Source organism: Peromyscus leucopus, chromosome 12 (genome assembly GCF_004664715.2).
Source record: "Peromyscus leucopus breed LL Stock chromosome 12, UCI_PerLeu_2.1, whole genome shotgun sequence".
NCBI classification, from domain to species: Eukaryota; Metazoa; Chordata; class Mammalia; order Rodentia; family Cricetidae; genus Peromyscus; species Peromyscus leucopus.
In genome coordinates this window covers 72,138,099-72,155,995 of record NC_051073.1, presented here as the reverse complement: position 1 = coordinate 72,155,995, position 17,897 = coordinate 72,138,099, and the positions used below count along the sequence as shown (strand labels likewise).

At 47.5% G+C, this 17,897-nt stretch overlaps 1 protein-coding gene across 2 annotated transcripts in view; it reads right to left on the bottom strand.

The window, feature by feature from the left end:
* Window positions 1-17,897, bottom strand: part of Masp1 (mannan binding lectin serine peptidase 1) — a 65,562-nt gene that overhangs the window by 12,650 nt on the left and 35,015 nt on the right. The window contains exons 7-10 of one of the 2 annotated variants that reach the window (XM_028875193.2): window positions 17,650-17,768; window positions 16,639-16,717; window positions 9,503-9,640; window positions 8,072-8,146 (exon numbers count right to left, since the gene is read on the bottom strand). In XM_028875193.2, coding sequence (XP_028731026.1) covers window positions 8,072-8,146; window positions 9,503-9,640; window positions 16,639-16,717; window positions 17,650-17,768 — 411 coding nt within the window. Of the gene's footprint in view, window positions 1-8,071; window positions 8,147-9,502; window positions 9,641-13,005; window positions 13,724-16,638; window positions 16,718-17,649; window positions 17,769-17,897 lie in introns of those variants that run through there. The other variant, XM_028875195.2, reaches the window with a different exon arrangement.

The window sequence follows — 17,897 nt, the reverse complement described above, 5'->3', positions numbered from 1 at the left end:
AGCCGCGTAGTTAGTTAGTGGAAAATACAGATCAAAAATACTGTCAAATTCGAGTCATGGCAGTCTTTGAAACCAGCAGGGTGTAAAGCTTTCAAAGGCTGATTTAAGATTGTTTTATTTCTCAACAGCATATAAAGCGTGACACACACTCAAAAGTATGATAGAAATCCCAAATGAAGGCAAACCATGTGTGTGTGTGTGCCATGAAGAGACACCACTCTCACGGTAGGTGATTCTGCCTCTGCTTCCTCATGTGTGCGGTGTCTCAGGAGATGCCTATGGCCCAAGCTTTGCTGATGCACCCCCTAAGTTGGCCTAAACTGCCATATCTGCGTTATCATACACGGTGGGGGGTCCCCACGTATGGTGATATTTTATTTGTACTGAAATGTGATTTTATTTGTATGTTAATAAATAAAGTTGCCTGGGGGTCAGAGCTAATAACAAGCCATAGCAGAGCTGAGCGTTCGTGGCACACTCCTTTAATCCCAGCACTTGGTAGGTAGAGCTAGGTAGATCTCTGTGTGTTCAAGGATACAGTCAGCATTGGAGACACATGCCTTTAATCTCAATACCATAGAAGACCTGGAGGGCTGTATATACAGTCAGTGTCGAGGCAGTCATGTGGTTGGGTTTACAACCAATGAGAAGGCAGAACAGAAAGTCTATATAAAGACAAACAGACAGGAAGTAGGCCCCTTTTCGGAGAGGTCTCTTGGCTTAAGAGGCTATCTGCAGCAGGCGGGTAAGGCTCTTAGCTCTGATCTCTTAGCTTTCTTCTTTGCATTGGTTCTGTGTTTCTTATTTAATAAGACGGTTGGTTGCATCTACATCTGGCGCCCTCTATACCCACGTCTCACCAAGATACTTTCAATAGCCCAGTTTTTCCCTGCCATGTCCCTGTCATGCTAGCTGTACTCAGACCCTGTTGAATTCAGAATTGCCAGGGGGTGAGACTCAACAGTTTGCAATGTTCAGCCAGTCAGTCCCACCACATGAATCGAACATGATGCACTCTGAGAATCTCTGACTAGAAAATAGTGCGGGCCGGGGCTTGTAAGACTGTCTGTCTGTCGGTGCCCACTGCTCCGTCTTCAGCTCAGGCCTGCTGTCCTGTTTGTCTGCTCTTGTCCATTATGCCCTTTCTCTCCCCTTCCCCATGAGTCTTTGCAGCCCCTGCTAAGCCATCCTGAGTCCCCGTAGCTATTCACTCACACCGCCTTTTAATTCCATCTCCACAATACTTAAATCTCATTCCTTCGGTGACAGCTAGCTGCCTTGGCTTGTGTTAATATCTATTCCCACATAGCCCCGTCTTGTCTGCTGGTGTGAGCTCTTTGAAGCCACGGGCACAACTGTAGGCAGTTAAATGAGAGGAGTTACAGCCTTACTTCTGAGGAAGAAGTATGCCAATAACCAACAAGCACCCCCTCTTCCTCACTACCTCATCTTAGATGCTGCTCAGAGGCCAGCATCTGTGCCTACACAGGGGCTGGGAGCCTAATGAAGGCACATTGATGTTTTAAAAGATCAAAGTGAATGAACACACGTCACAACGAGCTCTCAAACCAAGGCTATTGGTTATCCACAGCTTTATTGCCACCGGAGACCCCCGACAAGGGAACCGGTGCAGAGGCCCCTTAGAGAGTAGCAGAGCCTGTGGTATTAAATATACAAAATATAGTAGTAGCCTTTACATGTGCCATTCATAGATACAGGAGTGTGTTTTGATTGACCTTTCCCAGTTCTCTCCACATCCCTTTCTGGGTCTTTCCAGCTGCCTTTGTCAGATGGAGATTCCTGGGATTGTGAACTCGGGGAAAGGAGAGAATTCAACCAGGAGAATCCGAGCCAGGAATGCTGCTAGCAACCAGGGAGGTGGCCATTGAGAGTGCTGGACAGACCCCAATGGATCTTCTGCCTTCACCCTCCAGATGAGGATGAGGCTCAGAGGGGAAAATAATGTCAAGGGTCACATGGGCAGCTGAAAGGCAGAGCTAGAGACAGAACCCAAGACTCAGGGCTCTCTATCTCTTTCCAATGAGTGAGCCTTGTGCTTCTCTGACCTTGGTCCCTGGAGCACCAAGGAGTGGATGGCTTGGAGGATGCTACTTGGTAGATTCTCTGCTGAGTTCAGGCTCCAGGGGCGAGTGCAGGTTTGGAGTGATTCATTGTGTCTTGAGTCCATATTTTCTTCTGTTTTCCTGCCGAGAAGCAACGGGGCACAGCGGGGCAGAGTCTTCTCTTTCTCCAAATAGTTGCCTGATCTCCGTACGTGTGTCTGGGGGCAGGAAGTCTAGAGATGAAACATTCCAGGGCTGGAAGGTTGCTCTGTGTTTGTGTGGGGTGGCAGGTGTTGACACCGTACGGTGCCAGCCGGTATTTGAGTGGCACATGGGCCCAGTGTACTCTGAGTGGGCAGCAGGCATTTAAGGGGCTTCGGAGAGCTGTTTCTACTCCCCCTTCAGTCAGTACAGCCCTCACCGTGTCCTCTCAGTTGTTGGAAACTCTGAGAGCACCAAGCATAAGCCTTGCACGGCAGGAAGCTCTTAGGAGAAATTCCAAGAACGGAAGTGTTCCAAGGTACTGCACTCTGAGAGCCAGCTCAGGCTCATATCTTGCTCCCCCGAACCTGAATGGTTCCTTCCTACATGAAGAACTAGGCTTAGGGCAGGCCCAGAAACCAGAGCTGGGCAAATACACAGATGCAGACTTGAGCTGAATGTAATCCTTTCCTAAGGATCAGGTCCAAGCATTCTGACATCGATACTGCGCTTCCTGGGCTTGGCAAGTGATAAGGCGTGATTGACACTGAGGATTGAAGCCTTCTGGAACAGCTTCCCCTGTACGGCCGGAGAGGTGAGGCTAAGGGGGAGGAAGAGGCTTGGTCGAAGCTTTGGACTGAGTCCTCCTGCCTAGAGACTTTCCCTGCACCACGCTAACCCCCCTCTTGGGGGATGGGCAGCTATCTCAGGAGCTAGGTCAGTGCGTTGTAGGTTATTTGGTCTGGTAACATGGAGTATGCTGTTGGCAGTGTGTAGTGTAACCTCGCTTGATCTGGGCCAGGGGAGGCAGGCCCCGAGGAAGTCAATGCATTCACCGTTCCACCCGAAGCTCCCCAACACCCCTTGGGGAGTTCATCTCCTCCCATACCCAGTCCACATAGTTGGAGACCTTTGTGTAGACTCCATATACTTGCTTGCTACCACATTCTTCAGGTCCTCCCCAGGACACCAGGCCTTGGGCCACCCAGTGCTGGTTCAACTCATCGAAGATGACAAAGGCCCCACCACTATCCCCAAGGCACGTGTCCTTGCCGCCCTCATAGTAGCCAGCACAGAACATGTTCTCTGTGACACTGTAGTTGCCTGAGCGAGATTCATAGCTGGCTTTGCATTCAGCATGTGACACCACAGGTAATTTGACGTACTGTAGCACGTCTGACAAGGTTCGCGTGCCACTGCTGATGATCTCATCCACCGTCACATTAGGATTAGAGATGCCCCAGCCAGCCACCAGCCCAACATATGAGGGGCTGGACCTTCAGGCTCAGGTCTCGGTAGACAGATGGGCATGACGTGGGCCCCCAAGGGCACAGGCTCCTGCAGCTCTACCAGCGCTATGTCATGGTTGTAGTTCTGGATGTTGAAGTCTGGATGGAGCACCACTCGGGCAGCCGAGCTGTTGACGGCTCCTGATTTGTCCCGCACGTCATGTAGACCCAAGAAGACGGTGACATGTTCCTTGGAGACAGGGATGACTGTGTTGTCTCTGCGCTGGGAGCGCAGCACGTGGGCGGCTGTGAGTATCCAGGATTCAGAGAGCAGGGCCCCGCTGCCAAACCACTTGTCGTTGGGTACCCTCGATGTGTCCTCCACCACGATCAGGGCCTGCCACGGGAAGAGGCCGAGCTCAGCGTTCCGGCCTCCGATAATCCTCTTCACCAGGTTTGGCAGGGGCCGGGAGGGCTGCCCACACACTGCAAGGAGAAGGAGGAGGCGGAAACAAGAGACACGGACAGAGTCAAGCACGTGAAAAGAACCGAGAGAAATTCAATCTCACCCACTGTGGATTATGCCACCATGGAACCCTCACTAACCTGAGTCCTTGAAGCTTCAGAGAGCTTAGCTGTGGTTCAGTCATGTCTAATGCTCTCTGGGTTGGCCTACGTCTAATTTGGACCTCCATAACCAGAGCCATTCCTGCACCAGATCATTCTATATTTCGGTCTTGTCCAACTTGAGCCACTTCTGGCTCAACCGCTTTTGGACGGGGCCACGTTTAGCCACCATTAGCCGAGGACACTTATACCCCTTCTTCTCTAGGAAGGTACCTTATCTCCCAGAAGCCATTTGCACCACAGGCACTCAGAGAACCTCCTGGCACTTTCTCTAGCTGGGCACAGAGAAATGGAGAGCGCCTCAACGGCCATCCATCAGACAATAGTAGTCAGATGTCAAGCTTCCAACTCCACAACTTCCCTTTATGAGCCATGGCAAGTTGTATGACTTCCAGAAGCTCAGTTTCCTCATCTGCAGAATGGGTGTGCTACTGGTGCTTATTTTATGAATTATGCAGCATGTGGCACAATTACTAAGTTCAGTGAGAATTTCATAGATTTCACACCAGACCGAGATACTTGGGTTCTTGACTTAACTTTTCCACTTTCCAAATGAACTAAGTCAATACTCCTGTATTTCAACTTCTGAAAGTTGATGTCCAAATTTTAAATTTCTTGGATTTTTTTCTTATGTTTACTCTGTCCACAATTTATACATGAATGTCATTGTCTAGAGGTTGAGGTTAGCCCAAAGGACATGGTTATCACATCAGGCACGCAGGGCCTAAACTAGACCATAAGATAGAGTTTTTATCTGTATACTGCTTTATTACACATTAAGACCATGGCCATAGGCTTCTCTGGCCTAAAGGACTCACTGGTGTTTGTGTGTTAAGGCTCAGTGTGTACAGGGTAAGGAGAAGGTGGCATAATCCACAAGCAATGATGCATGCTCCCTGCTCAGGACCACCCATCATTGCACCCAGGGGTCCTGTAATACCTTCAAGAGAGAAAACTCCGTTCCTTTGAGCTGCACCCCAGCACAAACACGTGTCACCAAACTCCCACAGCCAAACTTATGAGCAGAGGGTCTTCAGTAACAAGCCCTCACTGGCTATGAACAGACTCATACAGGCGTTTCCCAGGCAGGGTGTTAGAGGCTGGTGTGGGTGTGCGCATCCTGTTGCAATGGTCAGGCTATCCTCTTTGGCCCTGAGCACTTCTAACAGTTCTTTAGAGACCAAGGAACATTTGGGTTCTTTTGTGACTTTGGGAGGGTAAACTTTCAACAGGCTAATGCTTTTCGGATGCTCTTCTTCCCAGTGCCAAATGCTTCTTCCACGATCCTGGGCCATCCTGTCTTTTATTCCAAACCAGATGTAAACAGACCTTCTAACCCGTTTTGGCCTGGGCTTTGAAGTTCAGGGCCAGTCTTTCATTACCAACAGCAGACAACAAGGTGACATTTCAAGGGGGGCCTGTGGCATGCGACATAAAAACTCATCTAGCAGACAAAGGCCATAATCTGATGAGGGACAAATAGACGACCATGTCATAACGGAGCTCATAGACAGCAATGAATGGTTTCTTTCCCCAACCAAGGTGCCAGTACATCCCGAGGTCACAGAAGGTCACAGCCCAAAGAATGTTAGAGAACAGCTAATTTATAGATGGAGAAACAAAGTTTCAGAGAAGGTTGTTTGCTTACAAATAATATTAAGAAAAGGAAATACAGCCTGCTTCGTGGGACTAGCTTCATTTGCCAATTTACAACGTTTTACTTCTGATGTACCTTTGATTTTTCAAGGGGTTTAAATGATGCAGCAGGTCACTGGGGGAGTTCACTGAAATAGGACCCTCCTGTTCCTCCTCCCCACCCTCCTCCTCTTCTGCTTTTGCTTCCATTGTTTAAGTAGGTGGGACTCCAGGTGCGCACCACTGAGCTCAGTGAAACTCGGCAGTTGGTGACAATGACCTCTGATTCCATGCCTGGAATCTTCCATGTTGATCACTGTTACTTCCCTCCCAGTCTTCCCTTGGACAGAGAACGTTCTTGGAACGTTCAAAGTTTTGGCAATGCTGAAGTCAGATTAAAACAAAAAGTAATAATGGTGGGCGCCAAAGGAAATAGGCTCCTTAAAACAAAAAGGTGGTGTTCTGGGATTCTCAAGACCTTTGGATGAAATACATTATGACCTGTCAAGGAAAGTGCAGCACTGCCCACGTAGATAGCAACATTCCGAGTTATCTTGTAGATCAGCCCCAACTCGAAAGGTGGCCTTGCAAAAGTCACCCCACCCATTTGATCCTGAGTTTTCATGTCAGAAAAAAAAGTAGTGAATCTTGACTGCTTATAGCCCTCCACCACAAAAGGGTAGTCATTGTGGTACTGGATGAAATGGTTTTGTCAAGTCTGGCTTACTACCCGGTCTTTCAGAAGGAAAGAATTTGGAAAGTTCTAGTGTGGTCCAATGATACATTATGATTCTGCCAGACTCTGCGTGTTAAAAGGATTTCATGACTCAGTGTATCCAAGCTGCTCTTTACAGAGTGGGACTGATGACCATTGAGAACCATAAAATGTCAGCCATTTCTTGGTCTTGCCCACTCATTTCTGAGGTATGAAATCCCATCCCCAGATAACATAATTTCTTACCAAAGACCCCACGGGGAAACAGCTGCAGCAGGCATGCACCCAGCCCAGTATATATTCCCCAACCAAACATCACACTGTGGCTTTCTAGGATGGGAACTGATTTTTAGTTTTCTTGGCCACATAATATTTTAGAAGTACGGACATCTGAACCTCCAGCTTGCTACCGACCCACCATTCTGCTCTTTTAAAAGTCTTCCCCACTTGGAGTTCGTGAACGCGCTTGTGGCCAAGACAACTTGAGGTGAGTGGAATTGTTAAGCGTGTGAGTGGCATGGCCTCTTCCTTATGCACTGCCTCAGTCCCTTTCTGGTGTTTACCCTCATTCCTGCACCAGCATCTACCTTTAGTTCCCCTTGCTAGGAGGCCCAGTGTGCCTGTGATGGAACATACTCAAATGCTGCTGTGCTCTCCATGTCCTGAGGATTAATCTCAGAAAGCTCCTTAGCCTGGTGTTTCAATGTGTAACCCACTATTTAGAAGTCCACTAAATGAACACCAAGGGCCACTAACATGTGTCATGCATAAAGTACACTATCTCAGTTTGCCCGACATTTTCCTTCAGAAAAAAAAAAAAAAAGCCACCAGATGCAAAGCTGCTCTTCATGGAAATGTGCATGCTGAATCAGGAAGGGCGATTACATTTCAGTGTTCTTCAATGCTGTCTTAAGTGCTGCATCATTTAATTGCTATTATTCTCGAATTTTAGAAATTAAAGTGTACAAATTCCAGCGTTGTATGTACTAAAGTTAATTTCTGTGGGTTGTGTTTAGCTCTACAGTGTGTGATCTTGGGCTATAATTTTCTAATTGTGCATCGATGCATTGTGAGTCATGATGCAAAGTTAATCATCTGTACTTTCAATGCCAAGACAAATTCCCCAACGTCTATATTCATCCTGACACCTCTTGTTACCTCAAAATCTGCTTTCCACTTTAAAGTGGGGCCAGTAGATGAGACATGGAGGAAGCAGAATCAGACCTACTTGCACACATAACTCTTTTTGGGCTCGATAGCACATTCTAGTTATCTTATTTAGGGGCTGGTGCATGCCCAAGGACAGGGTGTCCATTTTCGTGATTTCCCTGGCACAACACGAGGTGCACACGCAAATTGCTTTGGCTGAAAAACCTAGTGGGAAGGACTGGAGTTGAACATCAAAGAGATGGGAGGCTTCTGGGATCTTAAAGTAGGCCGCATATGGACACTGGTTAGTTTGAGAAGAGGTGGGGCTAGACTTTTCTGACCTTTAACCTTCTGATGACGTCACTTCAAAAACAAAGCCTTTTTTTCTCAACTTGACATTAACAGACCTCACGTGGGGAACCGTGAGACAGAGGACTCGGTGAGTGAGGTACCTGGAAGGCAGGTGGGCAGGCTTCTCTTGAGCACTTCATTCGTCCAGACCCCGTGTGCAGAACACGTATATACACCTTTGTGAGGGAAAGGAGCGGAGAAAGGAAATGATTATGTGGAACACCCAGGAAACGGGCCTGGGCTCTCAATTGCTCTAACATGGATCACAGCAGCTCTTCAGGATCTCTCTGAGCCAGTCATCTCTGAGACCTGAAGAAGCTTTTCTCTTCAGCTCTGAATTACTGTCCTCAGAAGCGAACACCGTACTCCTCAGCATGGCCCCAGAAGCCCTGCCGGTCTAACCCTGCCTGCCTGAGGACGGTCTGTGCTCTTCTCCGGGCCTTGGCAGGTGTCTGTCATGGGTCATAGAACCTTTGTTCATCAAGCTCTGTCAGCACACATGCTTCTCTCTCCCTTTTTTGAGCTCTTTAATAAGCCACATCTGTGTCCACCACCCAGCGTGGGCCTGACAATAGCCGCGTGAGCTAAAGCACGCTTCCTTATTTAAAGGTGAGCTTTGGAGGAACTAAGTCTCACTAAGGAACTAAGGGGTTGTCCTGGGTGCTCACATGCAGAGGGGAGGCTTTCTTGTCTCCACCAGGGTTGGTTGTTTTTCTGCTGGAGACCAGGGGTGACTTTGAGGGTAATGATGGTTGGAGTCCACAAGGCCTCATTCTCGGGAGAAGTGGGGCACATTTCTAATTATTTCTCCTTCACTGTGACCAACAGACTGGCTGTTGCTAGTCCTTCACCCTTGGCCTACATGCTGCCGCCTGACCCCGGGCCGAGCCAAGAATCTTGGCCAGAAACTATGCAGAGGCCTGGAGAGCAACAGCCGTGGCTGTGTTTGGGTCTTGGTCTGGGACGTGTTGGATTTTCCACTGAAATGTGTCAATTGCTTCTCTTTCTCTCAGCCCATCTGACCTCTGAGTGAGACAGGTCTCTGAAGGAAACCCCACAGGATGGCTACAACTCTACTGGGTGGCTTTGGTCTGGTCAACCCCAAGAGGAGGCAGAGACAGTGGAGTCAGCCATAGCGGCCATTTTCTAGAAATCCTAGCTCTTACCTCAGACGCATGAGGGGATTAACTTTGGGAGAGTCCAGACTTCCTTGAGAGGCTCAATTAGTCTCTAAATTTTGTCATGTGTGCATTCTTCATGTTCCACCACAGACTCTATATTTTACTAGAATCTTTTCAGAATTCCAAGGGAAGAGGGAAAACACGTTGGGTTTGGTCCTGGGACTATTTAAGTGCATCTAAACAGACCTATTTCCTTGAGCACATGGGGAGCAAGGGTCAATGCCTAATGGGACATGACACTTTGTATCACAAGGCTTTGCTCATGTCTAGGCGGCCACTCCTCCTAGAGCTGTTTCAACCCCCAGCCCGAGGCCCAGGAAGTGTGAGGTACAGTAGACATGGAGGGCTTACCTGTGATATTGTGAAGCATCTTGTAAAAGGGCTGCCGGCAGGAGTATCTTATCTCGGATTTGTATGTTGTGAGGTTGTTTCTTGTGGAGAAGGTCACCAGTCCATGCTTCAACCCCGCTGGGACCCCACAGTCTACAACTGAGAGAGAAGACGTGAGACCCCCATTAGCTACCGTTTGTTCTTCCTCTCGGGGTCACCAGGGCATCAATTTTTCCTTAGATGTGCAGGTTATACACTACACCCAACTCCAGGGGGAAGCACCGTATCCTATCGGACTGGTACCCTGTACCTGTGCAGTATACGGCCCACACAGCTGCCATCTCCACTTTTGACATCTCTCCATTACAATCCAACTCTACAGCCGACTTAGCGGCCCTGGTGTCAATTTCAGGGCAGGGCAGGCCTGCCGAGACTACGGAGACCAAAGTTTCTCCCCCACCACAGCCTCTTTGACTCCCAGTTTGTTTTGCAATCGTCTCTGCTTCTGTGGCCCAGGCATGAAGCCCATAGTGCAATGAGAAAATCCTGGCTGACCTGAACCAAATCATCTTCCTCTTTTTTCCAGTCCCAACCACAGGCCGAATAAGAACATTTAATGTGCTCACATTGGAACTTCGTATTAAAATAACAAAACCAACCAACCAAACAACCAAACAACCAAACAAACAAAAGAACGCAGTTCCTCTGTGAGTACACAGCCCCACCCTGCTGGCTCCCTGCAGGCCGCTCATCTGTCACAGAATGCAGGGAGAGTCTCAATGGACGAACTCCCAGTCTCCACCTGTTCACTTGCTCCTCTGATAGTGCTGGATAGCGGGGCTGGCTATCATCTTAGTGCAGGACATGACCAAAGATGCCGCCCCTTGGGATGGGCTTTAGAAAACTTGCTTGTCTAGCCAGGTTTTAGGTAAGTTGCTAGCATGGATGGAGTCTAGCATGAGTCAGCCCAGTCAAGGCATCTTTTCATGGTTGCATCAGAGGCTGAGGACCCAATCTATTGATGTTTTTTTTAAGGGCCGCTTTTGGAGAATGATGCTCGCTTTTTTTTTTTCCTCATTAAGTCCCTGTAGATGCTTTTTTTTTTTTTTTTTTTTTTTTTTTTTTTTAAATTTTCTTTTTTTTTTCTCTCATTTAGAGGTTAATCCAACTGCTCTGTGAGGGATAGTACAACTGCAAGGATGCTTCTTTTTAAGGAAACGCTAATCCTACATATAATATAGTTTATAACAGAATTAGAGAAACATGAAATTCCACAGATGGAAGAGAAACTGAGGTAGACCATGTAGAAATTCTTCTTTATGTCAGAGATAAGGCAAGAGAGAGAAGCCTCGATCAGTCCAAAGTTACCTAGGGAATTATTATTAGAGTGAGAACTAGCCCTGACCTTGGTTGGATTCAGTGTTCTTCCAGTAAATGGTACTGGCTGTTCCTGAATATCTGCTTTCTAGTTAAGTAGTAAACATTAGCTGGCTGATGTGGACACTAGCTGTCAATATTTCCAGAGTTCTGGTAAAATTTCCAAAATTCCACCTCCCCCTCAATTTGGTCACTTGAGAGGGGCAGCTAACCTTGTGGTTAAACCTTGTGGTTTTTAACCCTAGGACTTTAAACTCACCTTTAGATCGACTAGAGTTACCTAAGTTACAATTTGTCTGATTCCAGAACCTTCCAGATTAAAAAAAAGGGGGGGGTGAGGGAAGGAAGTGCATGTGGGTACTTCTTACCCAAAGGGGTCCTGGCCCTCAAGCCCCCTGAACAGATTACTTCCTTTGCATTGATAACCCAGAACACAGACACTCTGGCAGTTTGTGAGGTAAGTGTGAAGGCTAATGCCAGGATAATAAGAAATAGAGACTGCTATTTAAAACCCTACATAGATTTAAATAGACTTTCCTGATGAGACTTGAAGCTGATGTTCTACCTTTAGAAAATCCCTTAGTACTTGGATACTGGTACTACTGCTACCTCCCTGAGCCTTCTGGAAGCTTCTTTAGCTTCAGTGATCCTCATGACTCAACTCTCCCGTCCCTAATGGAGGAATTGAGTGCTTGGCCCTGTGCTTGAGTGGTTGGTGTTAGAGATATTTTCTCAGTAGAGGGCACACTTTCACGTGGCTCCGGACATGTAACTCTGCCCACTGACAGAGATGCCAGAGAAAGGGGGTAACAAACAGAAAAGAGAGAGCCATGTCAGTGTAGTCAGTGTCGGGGGAGCAACCCTCTTCCCAAGTGCAGAATGGCAGGGAGGAAGTCCTGTGTCTTTGAGAGGAGACAGCTTTCCCAAGAGCTCGAAGGCTTCTTGCCTGACACAATCAGTGTGTATCAGAAATGGCGTCCCCAGCTACTAATAAGGGTTTCTCCTGTTCTATGTTTGCCTCTGTCCTCACTCTGCAGACTTTCCAGAGGGACTTGAGCTCCAGACAGCACAAGCCCTGATTGACTAGAATTTGGCTTTGGAGACATTGATCAAAGTGTTGAGGGTGGGGCATCAAGACTCCTAACTTCCGGAACCGTCAGCGCAATGGTGTTGGCGGCCATGTTGCAGTAGCTTGTTAGCTACACAAAAACGAACTCACCCTCTCTGTCTTTGGCCACTTCACACCCTGGAGTCAGAATGTTCTTCTCTCCTCCCCTTCCTCAGCCTGCCCTGCTCACCACTCTGTGGAATGAGCATGAGCAGTGCTATCCCACATCTTGTCTCTCTGGTCATTTCCTGCTGCCATTTATTTTTCTTCTAATACATCTTTCTTGGCCTAAGCTCTAAACATGCTTTTCTGTAGTTCAGGGGCTTCTTAGAGAGCCCTCCATAAGAAGATCCTGGTACTCTGGACCAAGGATTAAGCCCCACGACCTTCCTGATCTTATTCTCTGTCCCTCAGCGCATCTATACTCCAATGTCATCAGACTCTCCAGCATGCCATGTCCTCCTCACAGGCATTGCCTGTACCACCCCGATATCTTGGCACTTTGTTTCCATACCACCATGCTTCTTCCTAAAATGTCTGTAACTCTTCTAACTGGATAGGTCATGCTCTTGTGTCCTTGAAATCCTCACTCACGTCTCTTAGGAGATACGCATCTTATGTTGTTTGTTATTACAACTGTTTGGACACATATCAAATCTTCCTCTCGAGTTGTGAGTCCCTCTCTCACCTCTGCATAATGATTGTGAACACTTTGTGGGCTGGCAAACGTTTGCCCAGATGACATTCGCCTTCAGTGTCCATCCTATCTCCTCCATCAAGGACATCTCTACCCTAAGACAGCACCTCAGTCTCCAACTCATCATCCACATTTGCAGGATTCTGCTCCCACCAAGTGACCATCTAACCATTAGGTTGGGTAGTCATAGACTAAGAAGCAGGGCCTCTCAGATATGTGTGCTCAGGCAGACGTTGCCTTGTAGATGCCAGCATGCATGCTGATGTTCTTCACTGTTGTTTATGACCTAGGTAGAGTCATCACCTCCAAGCTGAGGACCACTGCCTCCAGATGTGATTGATGCTCATTTCGTTAAGGTTTTTAATCAGTGAGTTTTAAGAAACACAAAACTTGTAAGCCCCAGTAATAAGGAAACTTGGACAGTAGAATTTCAGCCCAAACAGTGTGGATGGGAAATACACTTTCTGAATGAGAAAACATCCAGATTCTCAAAAATCCACACTCGGTGTTATTATTCATTTTATAAACTCATGGTTGTTAAGACAATAGCAGAAGCCAAAAATTTGAAAGTCATTAAGTAGCTGGCATCCTGACCCATTTAAATTTGCAGTATGGAGTTGATCAGTAGCCAGGGTCCATGTTGATCTAGGACACATGATTGTATATTAAATTTGTGTTTCTCGACCCAAGGACATATTTTCCTTTGAGACAAGTACAGTTTACTTAGAGATTTAAAAAAAAAAATCACCCATTGTCTTTCATTGCTTTTTGGAGTTAGTTTGAATGGTGAGTAAATCGTCAAGAGAGAATTTGTTCTCAGTCAAGCAGCACTTCCCACGGCTGAGGCACGGCTGCCTCGCTCGCTCTGCATCCGTCCTAATCCACACTGAAGTGGGCAATGGAGTGTCGGTGGGTGGGGCAGGGTGGGGTAGCTCTGGGACTGGGGGGTGTCTCTGTATAATCCATCCTCGGATGTCTGCACTGTGTGGGGCTCCCATGATTGTCATTCACTCTGTCACTGGCTCTGACTCGAATTCCTTCTCCAAATCGATCTCGCTTTCTGTAACCGTGGTGAAGTCATGGTGGGACCAGGAGACAAAAGGAAGAAGGGCAGAGAGAGGGAGAGGGAGCAAGAGAAAGAGAGGGAAAAGGAAGAGAGAGAAAAGTTAGCGAGCAAAGCAGAAATAGTTCATGCAGGAAATACAGAAACTATTCTACCAGAACGTTCAGAATGCGGTTTAGGCACAGGCAGTGGGAAGGACAGTTTGGGACTGCTGAATTTGTATCATTCTGAGAATTTGCATAATCTTACATCCTGGCTCCTGAGGAAGATAAAATTCTGCCCCTGGCTGGGAGCTTTGCATTCATCTGGCCAAAATGCTTATTTGACAGATGGCATTCAGAGTATAGAAGGACTTGTCACCACAAAGTGGAGACAGGGCCAGGACCACAGCCCATAATTCCCACTTCCTGTTCTTCTGTACATTTTTATCATTTTTCCTTTTTTTTTCCTTTTTGACAGAGTATCACATGGCCTAGGCTGGCCTTGAACTCACTATATGGCTGAAGACGACCTTATATTCCTAATCTTTCCTGTCTCAACTCTTCATCTCTGTATCTCTGTTTTTTTTTTTTTTTTTTTTTTTTTTTTTTTCTGTAGCTGAGGACCGAACCCAGGGCCTTGTGCTTGCTAGGCAAGCGCTCTACCACTGAGCTAAATCCCCAACCCCCACTCTTCATCTCTGGAGTGCTGGAGCTATAGGCATGGCTCCCACACCTGGTATATTCAATGCTGGGGTCTGGATCCCGCACCTTGTGCATTCTACGTGAGCATGCGACCACCTGAGCCACATTCTCAGTCTCTGCTGCATATGCCTTAGTCACACCCTGCACACTTCTTGTCTGTCTCCAACCCTTCCCTGCACATTCCCAGTGATTCAACTCATCTGCCTTACTGTACGTCTTCCCTAGGACCTACCAGAGTACAAAGTACCCACAGATGCTCAAGGATGCTGGCTGTGTGTTAACAAGGGCTGTAACAGCCCTAATCTAGTTTAATGCAAATGAATTGAGTCAACTCTTTTTTTTTTTTTTTTTTTTTTTTTTTGGTTTTTTTCGAGACAGGGTTTCTCTGTGTAGCTTTGCGCCTTTCCTGGAACTCACTTGGTAGCCCAGGCTGGCCTCGAACTCACAGAGATCCGCCTTCCTCTGCTTCCCAAGTGCTAGGATTAAAGGCGTGCGCCACCACCGCCCGGCTAAGTCAACTCTTAAGTATAAAATGATAAGATGTTCTGTGGCTTTCTAGCATAGGTCACATAAAATGATACGATCTGATATGGCCTTACTCTGTCAACGTGTCCATTATAATAACCCACACGTTTCACCAGGGGAAAGTATTAATAGCACTTTCTGTTTTCCAGAAATATGAAACAGAGATTCCAAACGCCTGCTCTTCGATGGGGGCGGGCTGGATATAACTAAGGGCTTATTACATTTGAATGTATTTCTGGCTCTCTACAGGCATGGTGTGGGTAGGAACCCAATTAGTTCTCACCACAGTCTTGACCATGGAGGATGAGGCCAAAAGAGTATGAGTAAATTACCTAGGCCCACCCAGCTGCTAGAATCTACATGTAAAGCCACATCTTCCTGACTACAGTGTCTGGTTCAGTCTTGAGCACCACACACTTGCACTGATCTTCAGAGTGACCCTTGCTTTGCCCTGCAGGGGAGCTAGCTCAGAATCCAGTCACTACTGCACACTGGACCACCTACGAAGGAACATCTGAGGTCTTCAGGCTAGACCCTGTCCTTTCCATCTGAATTGCCTGCAGAACTCTGAGTTGGCATCCAGGAAGTGCCGACCTTAGGAAGTTATAAATGACAGTCTTTTTCCTTTACAGGCCCCACTACCACCACAGCCCATCACCATGTGAAAAAGGAAACAAGCCCAGTCTGACTTTGGGGCTACCTGGGGTTTGCCTCAAGGGAGCCTTCCTGTCAGGATCTGTCTGAATGCTGGATGGAAACTATTTAGAAGAAAAGAAAGAGGAAAGAGCCCACAGTCATGAGATGGGCATCACGTGACTGATGGTAATACCTGGACTTCTCATCTCTGTTCTAATGGAAGTCCCGGAGCTCCCTTCCCTCCCTGACTGCCACTACACTGTTGCTATACAGCTGTACAGAGTTGCTAAAATCACGTCCAAACTTTCAAATTTGAAACTACATGGGTATGGGAGTAACAGAGTAGTAACTGGAAATTGATATTCTTTTACAAAACTCAATAGACAACTTCTGTGGGTTCTTCCTCTCTAGAACCATGACTCATGTTCTAGAACTAAAGCTAGTCTAAACTCTGTTTCACAGTTTCAGCAAAAGATCTGGAACTGGTCCATGGTCACATAATATGTTAGTGGGACACAAGGCAAGAACTCTGGGTCACTAGAGTCAAGTGTCCTCTGCTTCACAGAGGTCGTCCGTGCTGACCCCACAGCCCTCCCCAGGCAGCCCTAAGCCATCAGCTGATCTAGAAGACTTAGAAGGTGAGCAATTGGCATGTAGACATTCAACACCACTGGATTGGCTCTGCACATCGGCGACAAACTAGTTTCCCAAACTAGCAATTCCCACGCTTGGGCTCATTTCAGACCTTAAGGTATATCCTATTCCTTTACGGAATTTAGTACTCTGTCTGCAGGTGAAGAGAAAAAATTGTGTTTAGAAAATAAACCGGGCCATTCAAAAAGCTTGTGTGTGTGTGTGTGTGTGTGTGTGTGTGTGTGTGTGTGTGTGTGTGATTCTGAACTCTTCTTTCTGAAACAGGCTCCCATATTCTTTCGTCCAGCTCTTATGTAGTGTTTGACTTTTGACACCTTTCTTAGCTCTGGCAAAACTTTCAGCCCCGCATGGTCGTTGCTCTGACCCCACCATGAAGAAATGCATCATTGTAGCCAATCCATTTGGTTTCCTTACTTTTACAGGTGGGAATCTTGTTACTCCATGTGCCGTCCTTCAGACATTCAATCTGGAACGTGTCCATCATCTCATTATCCTGAAAAGAAACCAGGAAGGGAATGGGAAGAAGGAGGTCGTGGATTAGCACTTATTGCCTAGCAAAGATAACTCCAACTTCAAACCTGGCTATCTTCAGCTAGAAATCCCCCCTGCCCTGTGCACTCCAAAGGCAAACTTGCCCATAACAAAGAGACAGGTGCTCACTTGTCTCCCCCATTTATACTCTGGGCACAGGCAACTGTCTCTAGAGGAAAAACTATAGTTTTCACTCTAGGTTTAGGTCAATGCTTCTCCAACTAGAGCTAGCAGTCAGCGTCACCTAGAGAGGGCTAGCGGAGACAGACTGCCGCTCCCTGCCACCAAAATTCCAGTTCAGTACGTCTGACCTACCCAAGGAGTCATAGTTCTAACAAGCTCCCAGGTGCTGCTGCTGCTGACCTGGCCCCTTCCTGAGGGCAATTCCTTCAGAGCAGTGGGCCTCTAGCTTGGCTGTATGTTACTCTCACCTGGGGAACCTAAAGATACCAACCACTGGCTCCAGTCCCAAGCCTCCGCACATGAGGACTGTGCTCCTTACTCCTATTCTGAAAGGTGGGTAGGTAGACAGCCGCTTTGAATGGTAGGAATTAGAGGAGTGCCCATCTGCCATCTTTAAAACCCCTGCTTCTCTTTCTGTACCAACCCACTGCACCCCTGATGAGCTTTGTTAAGGCTGTTGTCCCTAATTATAGAGCCATATGGCCCCATATTTAAAAATTCAGGGCAACTCATGCCCCGAGAAACAACTTAAGTGCCATGTCCCGAAGTGAGGGGTGGCTGGAATGCATCATTCTGAATTTCTGGAGTCACGGGAAGCTTAACGGGATGCTAGGAAATGCTGAGCAGGCAGCATGGCGCCTCATACACCATGGGAGGCTCTGCGGGATTTCTCCAGCCTGCCCACTCCTCCTCCCAGGCAGGGTTCCGCACCTTTAGCACTTTGTAGCCGGTGTCGCAGCTGATGAGCACTTGGTCTTTGAAGGAATACACGGCTTGCAAGGGCTCGATTTTCCCAAATGCAGGAGGCTGGAGCTTTGGGCACTCATTTCCTGGCAGGTGGCAGATGAAAAGGCATCGGGTGAGAAACAAGGGAAAATGGGGGTGAAGGGGCAGCACCAGCCAAGCAAGGCCTGAAGCGGGTGGAGACAGCGGGACTGGGCGCCTAGATGCAAGACGTT